The sequence below is a fragment of the Plodia interpunctella genome, chromosome 13, assembly GCF_027563975.2.
Source record: "Plodia interpunctella isolate USDA-ARS_2022_Savannah chromosome 13, ilPloInte3.2, whole genome shotgun sequence".
NCBI lineage: Eukaryota > Metazoa > Arthropoda > Insecta > Lepidoptera > Pyralidae > Plodia > Plodia interpunctella.
In genome coordinates this window covers 702,053-716,034 of record NC_071306.1, presented here as the reverse complement: position 1 = coordinate 716,034, position 13,982 = coordinate 702,053, and the positions used below count along the sequence as shown (strand labels likewise).

The following is a 13,982-nucleotide window of genomic DNA, read 5'->3' as shown; positions in this document are numbered from 1 at the left end:
TAGTACCTGAGAATAAGCACGCTGGTAGCCACAATGGTGTAGGCCAGGAGCGTACCGATCGACATCATGTCTATCAGCTGGTCCAGGTCGAACACCGCCGCCATCAGGGCTGGAATCATCGTCATATACGAGTGTATCATTGCTAAAACTGGTGTCAGATTTTCAAGTCGCCTAAAGGCATCTGACACGACTTACGACTACCTATCCCTCCATATAGTGGCAGGTATTCATATTCATACTACATTTTGCCCACAACTTCATAAGTATGTGTGTAAAAATCCGTTTCCCGTGGGAATTTCAGGAAATCCCTTCTTAGTGCTCCCCTACATTGTCCTAGGAATCTACACATCAAAATTTCAGCTTTCTGCGCCCAGTAGTTCCGGCTGTGCGTTGTCTGTCAGTCAATCACTCAGTAACGCAAGAGTTTTATATATATATATATATAGTATAGATTATTTAGTCGCCAACCAAGTGTTACAATGACCCTAATGTAATTACAATTAGTGCTAAAAACTTAGTCACCTTTTACAGGTTGCGAATTGCGGCGCTTCTGTGTTATAATATTAGTAGACAATTAATATTAGTAATTAATATTAGTAGACAATAAAAGTAGACATTTATAGTCATCTTATAATTATTATCATATATCTATATTCTATACTGATCATATAAATATGTATTTTTATGTAAGGTTTATTGTAACTTGAAATTATTTTATAAAATATGATTTTCATGTGTTTTTTTAACTATGAATTCATTTATTTAGCTTTGATTTATAAGATAAGGTCTTTAAGTAGTCGGATACACATAAGTGAACTAAACTGTCCATTACTTAGTGTGCAAGTTTCCTCACGATGTTTTCCTTCATCGGAAGCAAGTGGTGATATATGAAATCTACTATACATCAGTCATATTGGTATACGTACAAAATCATGTGGCGCGAGTAGGATTCGAACCTGGGACCTTTAAATCACAGGCGGAAGGTCTTTAACTACACAACGGATTTTGATGCAGTTTTCATTTGTTATTTTGACAAGGTTTTGTAGACCACGTATGAAGCCGGGCCGAGTCGCTAGTATATTGCGATTAATGAACGTTATAATCAAATTTCAACCGTCTCTTAAGATTTTAATTTACATCGTCTTAAGGTGAACGACGAATGCTTGTCTCTGAACCGTGAGGTCCCGGTTTCGATACCAGATCAGGTCAACATGGCAAATGAACTTTTTCAGATTGCCTGGGTCTTGCATGTTTAGTTTATCTTTGATAACATTACAGGTACAGATAATATGAACTCTGAAGTCGTGTGTTAGTTAGAAACTGTGCTACAGACTTCAGACTTCCCACACTGTTGACACAAATTAAGTTATCAATTAACTTAATTAGCTTATATAATAATAAAGCACTTATAAACTACCAATGTCACACAAATTATTGTGTATAATATATCCTAGTTGGTTACACAACACTTACGAACAAATCTTCAGTTGCATCGTAATCCATTGATTTTAATCTCTGTATCAAAATATTTTAGAATACATGGTTAAAGTAGAATCAAAGAAATAGTTACCAGCGAGGAGTCCGCTCAGTATCGTGGCCAGCACGGGCGTCTGGGTCCAGCCGTTGACGCGCGCCAGCGCGCGGCACAGCACGCCGTCCGAGGCCATGGCGTACAGCACGCGCGGCAGCGGGAACATGGCGCCCAGCAAGCTCGTGCTCAGCGCGAACACGGCGCCCACCGTCACCACCCACTTCACGGCCTCCAGCCCCGTCCGCCCGAACGCGTACGGGAACGGGGCGTCAGCGTCCTGTCGTAATTTGTGGACGATTATACTAATTTGGTACACCGATAAATTATAACCTCCAGATTATATATTAATCCAATAACATATATAGATCTACTGGACGGATTGCTGTGAAATCTGTTACATAAGTAGAATATAGTATGGTATTATTCCGAAAAGGGAGCCGGAAACCATTAACTAAAACTATACCAAATTTCATCAAAATTGGTCCCAGAGGTTTAGCCGTGAAAGCGCAACAGATACACAGACAGACTTCCGCATTTATAATATTAGTATAGATAGTATAGGAAAGGTTAAGAAAACAGGCAGAGTGCTAATATATTTTATTACTAATAGATATAATACATATTAATAGTTTAAAATTCAGTACAAAAAATCATATTGAATTCATGATTGTTTCAAATGATTGGCGGTAGTGCAAACTTAAAATAACTGTTTGATAACACATGGCTAGCATTGTGAATTCAAATTATAAACTACAAAAGTTAAGTACCATGTTATATTAATTCTTTAACACATTAGAGACCCGTGCACACCGGATTCGTATATAGCACGATTGTATGGAGTTTGTATGAAATAAAGAATTTAATTGTGTGCTTAAAAAGGCACTTACGCATTCTTTAAATTTATAAAATAATACCACGACAAACCTACACTAATCATCAACATTAAACATGGAAATAGAAGCGACACACCCAGAAGCTCAAACACATGTCTCAAGATCGCAAGTGTTATTATGTAATATTTAGGTTGGAAATCGAACCCAGGACGGGCGTGGTGACCACTAATCCAGGGGGGACGTCGAGATGAAGCAGATATATACCGAAACTTACTTGCAAATAATATGGCCACATCATAGTCAGGACCGTGGCGACACTGAAGTATGACACGAAGATGATGATCAGCGAGAACACGATAGACAATGGGATGTCTCTTTTGGGGTTCTTCGCTTCTTCCCCAGTGGTGGCCACGCAATCGAAGCCGACGAAGCCGAAGAAGCATTTGGCGGCGCCGGCCATGACGCCCGCCATGCCAAAAGGCATGAAGCCACCAGTACCAGCTTTGTCTTGGTATTCTGGAGGTATGTCTGATAAGGGTATCCGCCAGTTCGCTGGGTCACCTGAAATGATGGTAAACTCATCTAATTGTACTCTTCTAATATTGCTTCATCTTCATGTGGAAACCTGATGTTGAAGCTTTAAAATTAAATATCAATTTTCCTAACGATGTCGAATATCAATTCAAATTTATTTATTTACAATACAATGTTGGTATGGTAAACATTGTGTCCGTTACATTTTACCCTGGTGAGGTGTCCAAATAGGTATTATATTGAAATTGAATGTATGAAGCTGTCAAAGAGACTGACTCAGATCATCCTCTAGTCTACTAGTAGACTATTTCCTGCCTCATTTTCTAATACAAAGATTATAAGTAAAAATTGATGAAATGAACTTAAAATCCGCGCGAATCGGAACTCAGGGTGTATGTTTGTATTTCTTGTGTTTTCACTTCGCATTCCATTGTCAGTCGGCTCATAACTATAGCGAAAACATGTGATCATTAGCATAGATACGTGTAGCCTCGACAGCCTGTACACACAAAATTCTGCATACATTATAACTGTTATTGACACAGAAACAATATAATTTGCGGCATGTGAGCCGCAGTAGAGGCCCTAGAAGAGGATCGCTATTACGTCCCGTGAATATCGTACTTGGCGGCAAAATAAAAAGCCGTTGACATAGACAGGCAACCATAGTACAAGAGGAGCGTTGACGTCAAGCAGGCAGCCGTAAAATCACAGAAGTCTTTGAAATGGGAAAGCATACTTTTTTATCCGGACGCTGGAAAATGAAATGATTATTACCAGTCTGATGTTGATTGCGCTGGCGTCCGATAAGTTACTTACTTTGCTGGCTCAGCTACTTTCTATTTATACCTAGGGCTCCTCAATAAATTATAAAAATAACTGGTGGGGAGAGAAAGAGAGAGACAATAAGAGCAGAACTTACTCTTAATGGCACCAGCCACAATGACAATAATGACGGTGAGCAAGTTGAGCACGGTGAACACATTGTTCAGTTTCGTGGACTCTTTCACCCCGAAGGACAGGAGAACTGAAAAATAAAGCATGTAAAATGAAATTATATTAGAATAAAGGGCATTTTATTTATTTATTTATTTGTTTATACCTCATCACTCACATCATTAAAGAGACACGCACTTGTCAGTGTTTTTTCTGCTTCCTTCTTCAATTAGTGGTTTTACCTCGTGATACGACACTTGCTTTTTTATTTGGCTAATCTCTGTTTTTTGTTTCTTAAAACTTCGCGCAGACAAAAAATAAAATAAGATCAAAACAGAAACACTGTTTAAAATTTTTGAACGTCGGATCTTGAACTAATAGGATAAAATATGTACAATGTACATAGCACATGTTGCAAGTAAATTATCTGAATACACAATGATGTTGCAAAACCCGATAATGACATCTAAAAGATTGTTGCTAAAGAGGATGTTGATATATTTGGACTCACGTTCGATCTCCCTTACTCGGTATTTAAAAATGATTCATATACACACTATTGGCTTGACGATGCAGAAGTGTTAGAACATATCTAATTCTACAAAAAATTCTTTACATTGATAGTAGTAGAAATACCTAATATTTTTCATCGACCACCACATGCTTCCAGTGAAAGAAAACATCGTGAGAAAACCTGCAGTCTAGTCGACAATTTATCATCTAGTATGTGAAATGGAGAAGGCAATGGCAAACCACATTAATCCAAGAAAGTCGTAGTTTTACATTCCCTTTAATGACCACATTCCTCAGCTATGAGGAATACCACTGTAAAGAAAGGTGTTAGAGTGTAGGATACTGTGAGTTGCATGTGGCGGTAGAAATGTCGAATTTGCATTAAATCTGACCAAGTATAGGTATTTATTTCTATACAAGATAATGCATATTAAGAAGAACTCACTCGTAATTAACATAACGAGCGCAAACGCGAAGAAATCAGGATACTTTGCCATGAAGGAGATATTCATCGGAGCCACCTCCATCATGGTGTTCCTTATGGTGTTATTGCAGAGGCTGTCGATGTAATTTGCCATGCCCTTGGCAACACTGGCAGTCCCGATGACGTACTCCAAAATGAGGTTCCACCCGATAGTGAAAGCGATAAACTCGCCGACGCTGACATAGCTGTAGACGTACGCCGAGCCCGCTTTTGGGACTCGCGAAGCGAATTCTGCGTAGCATAGACCTGGAAATATTAATAGAAATATATTTGCAATGAGTGAACAAACTCGATTGGCTGGGGTTAAAAGTAGCTTGCAATGGGTTTAATTTTTATATGACACTTCAAAAAGAAATTTAAAAAAATGTGTCATGAATTTAAAAATTTAAAGGAATCGATACAAATTATGGCAAATCTTTTCATAAACCTTTTAATAAACTTTTTTCTTTTCTCTTTAAATAAACCGGAGAAAATAAAATTGGTTTAAATTCCTACGTATTTTATCTGCGGTTTATCTTGGAATTAGTGATGGGTTAGACTGTTAGACGGATTTTACTATTTACCCTACAGCATATAATCTAAATATACCAGTCACCTACCAATATAAGATATATTCACGGAAGAGGCACAACTAGTTTAACACTTAGTGTACTCAATATAAAGATAGGTACAATAAAAAGTTGTTACGAAGATAGACATTCTGAAATTAAGGAAAATAGATTTATCTAAACTCGAGTGGCACTTTATGTCAGCTGTTATCACGTGGAGATTATTTCCTTCTCAGAACACATACTAATCATAGTCAGATCTAAGCCCCGCAAACAAAATGTCGTCTACAGTAAATATAGTCATACAATAAATTGTTGAAACATCACCGAAATTCATACATCGCTTTTGTTATTGTAAATGATGCAGCGCAAATTGCGCGCAGTTTGTGGACGGTAATGAGATTTGAGAAAATAATCTCTTTTGTAAATATTTATCAAATTAATTTTTGCGTTATACCTAACTATCACTAGGTCGATCGTAGGAAAACACAGGATATGTAACTTTACAATATCGTCATTTCTTCTTCTTCTCTCGTCGTTTCGCTCTTGGCAGAGCGGTCGTGGTCACATTGTTGGTGTTAAGTCGTTATTAGATTAATATATACGGACAAATCATACAGATTCATTTAGCTCCAAACTAAGATCGAAACTTGTGTTATAAGATACGATAAGATAGAACATATATAGATAAATATCCAAGACCCAGGTTAATCTGAAAAAGATCATTTTCCATATTTACCTGACCATTCCATTAATTTCCATGAGATGTAGCCAAGGCTCGAAAGACAGACCCTTGTCAGTCACACTCAGTCAAGAATGAACGACTAAGAAGAAGAAGCATGAAGACAAATGAAAACTCAATGAAGCGTAGTAACACCAGAAACTAACAAAGTGCATCCAGACGGCTACATACAGGTGTACGTTCAATATTTTTAAACTCAGATTTTCCACAAACTCACCAGCGAAAGCCGAAGCAATGGCGGCGACGAGGAAACTGAGCGTCACAGCTGGTCCAGCTTCCTTCTTCGCCACGGAGCCAGCGAGCACGTACACCCCGAGACCGAGGGTGCTGCCCACCCCCAAGCCAGTCAGGTCAAGTAGGCCTAGGCACCTGGCTAAAGGTGTTGCTGTGCTGTCGGTCTCCTGGCTTTTACAGCGGCGCAGCGCTGACAGTATTCGTGCACAACCCATCTGGGAAAAAAAGAATATTTTTAGTAAAACTTATATGACAAACTTAGACATAGAAAACGTTTATTTGTGTCGCCACAGACACTAAAAACAATAACATATAAAGCATTAAAACAATATTGACATTACACGTACATACAAGCATAATGCTAAAGGAATTAGTGTGCTGCAGCAAGGCGAAAAGGCCATAACTCTAACTAAACTAACTTCTCCTTTTCGAGCTGAAATAGCAGATTAATTATACCGGTATGTACCAGCAATTGCCTGTCATTGGCCTCGTTAACATCTGCTAAGGAACGATTCTTACGAGAATTCCTAATAACAAATAATGTCAATGCGAAATTTTGCATATGTGTCAGGATATTTGTTACCAATCACGCTAAATGGATAACGGGTTTCTATGAAAATTGTTATGTCATGCACACTCAAATGGTCAAACCGGTAGCGGCGTTGTGGATCGGGTCGGGAGGTTCTCTCTATTGTCGTTGAGCTTCGCGATGGCTGACTCACGCGTCAACTCGTGAACGGGTGCTGCCGGGGGAACTGGTCAGCTCGATCGAAAAGATCGAGTATACATATATATATATAAGTATATATATTTTCCTTTCATCAGCACTTGATCACAATCATAATATGTTTCAGTATACCTTTTGACCATGTACTTTATTGTGTACTTACATGTTATATTACTGATAAAAAATTATATATAAATTTATATTATAAAAATGGTAAGCCCTTCTGGCATAATATTGACCAACACTGTTTGAATGAGTTTCTTTCGGCATTTTTTCTCAGCAGTGGTCGTTCCGAAATGCTAGTAGTTTGTAGCTTTGGTAAACATCATTTAATTTAGAATATGACGTGAAAAAGTGCCTGTGAAGGCCTAATTTCTGAATAAATGATTTGATTTTGATTTTGAAAGATTTCTTAAATTTTGAATATTTGATGAGCGGTGGGAGCCACACGCCACGTCAACATTGCCATTTTCTACGGAAGCTTTTTCTGCACTAATTCTATTAGGTTTATATTATTCTAAATTCCGTGGTAATTGATTGACGATGATTGTCCTTCGAGTGGTGCATTACATGCATGTAGACACACGTGTTTCATTTTCAATGTTAATGTATGTGATAACTGTAATACGTAAAGAAACTTTGTTATGAACTATTATTGTTCATAACAAAGTTTCTTTATGACCTTATTATTGGTCATAACTGAAAATGAAATGTGACTATTGTTATTTAATCTCAATGTTTTCGAATTTTATTATGATGCACGCTCCATACAGTCGCCGAACAGTTCGCCAATCTTTGGGCGGATTCGGTATACATTTCTGGTTTTTTATTGCGACAAATAAAAGCACTGTAATAACTACGCAATGCTCACGTATTCGAATCGGCACGTGTCTGAGTTCGACGACATTGTAGAGCTGGCATAACATTTGATACAAATTTAAAATTAAAATGAGGCCAATGAATTAATTAACTGAAATTTATCAGTCCGTAGCGATCCAAGAACTAACCAGATGAAATGGCAATCTTGGATAATGTACCTTTGTGATGGTGAAAATATTTTTGAAATCGGTTCGGTCGTTTCGGAGATTACCCGCCTCAAACATACAAACTCACAAACGCTTGCCTCTTTATAATAATAGTATAGATTGTAGATTTTAAGTAATAACTGCTGCAAAACATTTATATAAACAGTAGTATATGAACAAACAGTACATTTGAATGTTGGAAAGTTAATGGTTATAAAAAAATAAGTTTTCGGCTTATTTTAGAAAAAAATCTCAGATGCCTGTGAACGAGACGCTACCTACTGTGACAAAGTTAATAGATTTTAAAATAGAAACAAACATTTCTTCACAATAATTTATTAAAAGATTTATGTATTAGCTACTTATGACGTTTGATTATGTAAAAAAATCCCCGAAGTTGAATCACACAATCTCTATGTCATCAAGTCACATTTGTAACAAATATAAAATACTTAAGTATACACTAACTATAATGTCAATTCGTTAAAAAATATCATAGGTAAGTAGATGTTCGCCGAGAACACAATACAATTTTACAATTTTTGTAAATATTTCAAAATCGACTTAAAAACGATTTTGATGAACCTAAAAATTCCATTGACAGATCCTACATACCTTTTAAATTTCATCAAAATCAGACCAACGGTTCGAAAGTTATTACGTTACATACATACATACAAAAAATGTATTTTTGCCCCAAGTTGATTTGTAGACAAACAATATATAAAAATTATGTATAAAATGGCTAAAATATTCATTTTCAAATAGTTTCTACGGTACTATTATTTAATAAAATCATGACTTTTATTATTCTGATTAAAACCGTTGGCCAGATCCGGGTAACAGGTTAACAGCAACTGGTTAACTTAACGACGCCAATAAAATCAATAAAATTTAGCAATAATTTCTTAGTCTCTCGGATTCAAATAAGTAAAACAATTTCAGATAATTTAAAAGGAATTTCCTTAGATATTACAAAACAAAGTCTTCTGCAGCGTCTGTCTGTCTTTCTGTTCGAGATAAACTCAAAAACCGTACGAAAATCTCTGGAAGGTTTATAATTTGCTAGATATTGCCCGGGGCTTCGCTCCCGTGGGCATTTTGAGATAAAATATAGCCTATAGCAATCTTGGATAATATACCTTTCTAAATGGTGAAATAATTTTTGAAATCGGTTCGGTAGTATCGGAGATTACCCGCCTCAAACATACAAACTCACAAACGCTTACCTCTTTATAATATTAGTATATATTGCGGTTTTTACCCGAGTGAAGCTGAGACGGACAGATAGTTCTTAAATAAACCAGCCTTGAAAGAGACTTAGAAATATTTAAAATGATTTAATCTGGGGGCACGGCAGTGCCACCGCAAGTCGAGCAAAAAAAGCGGCACGGCCGTACCATCCTTTTCTCGAAGCAATTCAGGCCGATTTCGAACCCCAATAACTTCGTTGTGGATAAAACAGGAAGCCTTCATTTTCAGTATCTAAGCAGGTAATTTTACTAGATTAATGTAGGTTGCCGAGCTCGAAACAATTAAGGGCAAACAAAAACAACTAATTTTGTTGTCGGGTTTCTTCGATTGTAGGTACAAAAACAAGCAAACGATAAATCACTTTATTTTCTAATATTTTCAGCTACTTCTTGTTTTGATCTTAGATCCATAATCTTTTTAGTACTTATAAGCGGCCCGTCCCGGCTTCTTTTTTTTTTTTTTTTATTAGGACAAATCACACAGATTGAGCTAGCCCCAAAGTAAGTTCGAGACTTGTGCTATGGGATACTAACTAAACGAGACTATATTTTATAACAAATACGTATATAGATAAACATCCAAGACCCGGGCCAATCAGAAAAAGATCATTTTCCATCATGACCCGACCGGGGATCGAACCCGGGACCTCTCGGTTCAGTGGCAAGAACTTTACCACTGTGCCACCGAGGTCGTCAAATCTTCGCTCGGGTAAACACATAATAAATTATACACTTAAACCTTCCTCAGGAACCACACTATTTATTGGAGAAAACCGCATGAAAATACGTGCAGAAGTTTTTGAGTTTATCGCGAACAGACAGACGCAGTAGAGGTCTTTGTTTTATAATATGTGAGGATAAGGATTACGAGCTCCGTGAAATACTGGTCACCACGCCCGTCCGGTACTGGAGGGTCTGGGTTCGATTCCCAGCCAGCAGCAGATTTTGTACTATATTGGATGGCGGTTCTGGATGTATTATGGCCGTTTTAGTGATGTGTGTTTGTGTCTTTCGGACTCACGACACAAGTTTAGTCTAGGCCGTTGAGTGTTGTCCATTTATCTCAGTTCAACATCTTGGTTCCATTCTTAATTTTATTTTTTATTTATTGATAAGGCACATCAACAACATAAATAATTAATAGAAAACATGATATTAACTAATCTTTGATATAGATGTGCACAACATTCCATTTTTTGCTAACTGATTAATTTGGTAACCTTTTAATAATTATTAAAAACAAACTGATTTTTCAAAATTTTATCCTCAAATACTTTTTTTAAATCCTTAATTACGTCTAATTCCTGTAGGTACCTATTGTCGCGTCACCAGAGTAAATGGAGATAATAATTTGATAGCTGTGGCAAATGCCGTGTTGTAAAGATACAGTAATTGATGGCTCAATTATGCAAAGCACTTTTTGGAGTGCATTAACAGTAACCTAGGTAGGTATTACGTCATACATTTTAACAATGAGACGAGGACAGATGAACATTGTTACACTAGGACAATACGTTAGCATTTACACTGAAGACGAACGCTGGTGGTTCCCGTCCTAAAATAGGACCACTATATAATAAATCATGATAAATAAATAGACAAAACTCAACGACTCACATTAAACATTCTAAAAAAAACGTTTATTTTATATTAAGCTTGTATCGCGGGTTAACCGCAGACAAATAATTGTGATCACAGGTGCAAATAATTGCCTGCACTGGAAATCAAATCTAGGACCTCCAGGTATATTCTATAGTTGTATCATAAAGAGAAAACATTTGTATTTTTGTTTGTAATGAATAAACTCAAAAACTACTAGGCCGATTTTGATTAAATTTGGCATAGATATAGACAAAACCTTCAGTAGTAACATAATTACTTTTTATCATTGTAGTTTAACTTGAGCGAAGCCGCAACCGGCCGCTAGTCTAGATAACTAACAGAATCAATTTGTTTACTGAAGGCACCACAATGGCATGAAGAATTGTATTGTAACCAGTTTGAAATCACATAATTAATGGGCCAGTGATGAGGCAGTATCCGTCAGCCTTGACCGTCACGGTCGGGCGCGGCGACCCATCCGTGTGCCGTTCAGCAAGGCTGCTGACAGCCGCTGATTGCTTGCCTTTTCCAGTCTATTGTCGTTTTTTACCGTGCAAATTTAAGCCTTATACTACGTTTTTAGTAATTTTTAAGTGGTTATTGTAACGATAATAAATTTGATACAGTGGACATTAGGTGAATTTTTGCGACTGAAATACTACTAATATATAAATGCCAAAGTTTGTGATGATATATGTGTGTATGTATGCTTATGACTCTATCACGCACAATCTATTAAACGGATTGTTATGAAATTTGGTACACGGGTAGAATATATCCGGGAATAACATATATAGGCACTTTTTAACCCGAAATACCCACGGGAGCGAAGCACCGGGGCGCAGCTAGTCTGTTATATATTCTTCGAAATAATATGTTTTTCTTTAAGCATAGTTAATGAGCGTGAATTATATGTGTCACTTTGTATTAAAATATCTGAAAACAATTCAAGTATAGTGTACCTTTTGGAAACATTTGAAACATATGTTTTAGTTAAGTATTGAAGATGTTAATGTTTGCTTATTATTTTCAGGTCATTACGCCTCAGTTTCATCTTAATTTTTTACCACATATGGTTCGAGGTTTTCGTACCATTTAACTTATATGTGCTTGTGTCATTTGTTAATTCATTTGAAAAGATTTCTGAACCTTGCCTAATTTACAGGCAACAAAGCGTCTCAAATTGATTTTCTGTGCATTCATCGTTCCTCGATACCGCTTTGAATTGATTTCTATAAAATAGTTGGATATATAGACTGGATTCGCTCGAGAATTTCGAGACTATTTTGAAATTCATTTACATGCGTTGTTATTTATACAAATTACTTGCCTTTCGACTAATGTTGACTACGTTAGACTAAAATCAACTTTCCTCTTACTTTGTGGTGTACAAGTCAAATAGTAAACTGTTATTGAATTATTAGGTACTCCGTACAAGTACTTACTAATTCCATGACTGCGATAGGCTCTAATCATTCCACGTCAAACTTATGTTTAAAACTGTTTAGGTTGTTAGTGGACTGTATTTTGTGGTGCTGGGTTAGGTTCGTCGCTGGGAATTAAAATTGCGGGCTTCGAGACGATGCGTTTATTTTTGCACACACAGGATACATTACAATGTTGCCAGTAGTAAATATTAATAAAAACTTAATGCTGCTCGTCACAACAAAAACATGTATATAAAATCATATGTACACACATTATCAAATCTAAAAGAGATGCCATTGTTATATAGCCTGTGATTTGCGCGATTTAAAAAAAAATAAATCCTAGCGTCATGCGTCTATAGCTTCGTAACTAGTTCGTAACCAGCCACCCTTCATGGAAGTCACAATGTCTCGGAACGCGAGCGAAACTAATTGTTTTACACACTGATAACAGTTCCGCAAACACTGCCGTCGACCTTCCCGAGAATGTCTGTTATTTTCCTAACAATTATCTGGTTTATTCCGTGTTCTCCTGGAAACGCTTCCAGGAGACAGCGGCTACGGGGATTTTGGGGAGCCCAGGGTTAAAACAACGAGTTTGGAACGGTTCTCCGACAATCGCTTCGTCTACGAACGTTTCGTCGACAGAATAGAGGAGAGACATTCTGTCGGCGAATCGTTCGTAGATGAAGGGTGCTGTCGTTCAAACGCCCGATGTCGAAACATTCTGTCGACGAAACGTTTGCAGACGAAGCAATTGCTTCGTCTGCAAACGTTTCGTCAATTCCGACAATTGTCGGAGAACCGTCAGACTCTTAAAACAACTGTTTTCGTTTTCGACTTTTTCCACTTCGTGCAATGATTAGGGTTTTTGGTTTGATACCTTGGAAGTTTGAGAACGCAAACAATATTTTTTTTTTGTAACAGAACACGTTAACGAACAAAATGTTGCTTTCAACTTTTTGCTTTCATTTTCTTCACTGTTTTTTTTTCAGGATATGACTATATAAGTACTTTTTCGTAGAACTTATTAGTGGTTAGGTCTTCCTGTTAGCTGCGTGGCTGCCGATATTTGTGAAGAATAGAATAGTCAAAATTTCCACGTGAATCCTTTGACAAGTGTCTTTGGATCAATTTGCATGAAAATTTGGTATATTCACCTGAATATACCAAATTTTCATATCACATGTTGTCTACAACACCTGTTCTAGACGTGTTCCTAAGTTCAAACTTATATAAATGGAAGATATATGCGATATACGGGGATGCCCCGCGGGTTTTGATAACAATTTTTTAAGCTCAACATTGTTGGAAAAAACTGTCTTACGTAAGTATTATGTGAGAGGTTTTTGTCCATTCGTGAACTCATTGTGGTTGAGATGATGGCAATGATTCAGAATAACTAATAAATACACTATACACGTATTAACACTTCGAATAGAAAATTAAAACTAGGAAGTCGGACCCTGGGCTCCGACTATCAATGGCTGCGGAAAAAACCGGGAAAATGCTCAGACGAGAGCGACAGAGACTCGGTACCGAAAAGCATGCAAATTTCTCCACATCACTGTTGAAGTCGGATGTTTAAAATTT

At 37.0% G+C, this 13,982-nt stretch overlaps 1 protein-coding gene across 2 annotated transcripts in view; it reads right to left on the bottom strand.

The window, feature by feature from the left end:
* slif (slimfast) overlaps positions 1 to 13,982 on the bottom strand; it is a 31,344-nt gene that overhangs the window by 5,663 nt on the left and 11,699 nt on the right. For both annotated transcript variants that reach the window (XM_053753521.1, XM_053753522.1), the window contains exons 2-7: positions 6,339 to 6,570; positions 4,793 to 5,077; positions 3,821 to 3,925; positions 2,639 to 2,925; positions 1,571 to 1,808; positions 7 to 109 (exon numbers count right to left, since the gene is read on the bottom strand). In XM_053753521.1, coding sequence (XP_053609496.1) covers positions 7 to 109; positions 1,571 to 1,808; positions 2,639 to 2,925; positions 3,821 to 3,925; positions 4,793 to 5,077; positions 6,339 to 6,570 — 1,250 coding nt within the window. The remainder of the gene's footprint in view (positions 1 to 6; positions 110 to 1,570; positions 1,809 to 2,638; positions 2,926 to 3,820; positions 3,926 to 4,792; positions 5,078 to 6,338; positions 6,571 to 13,982) is intronic.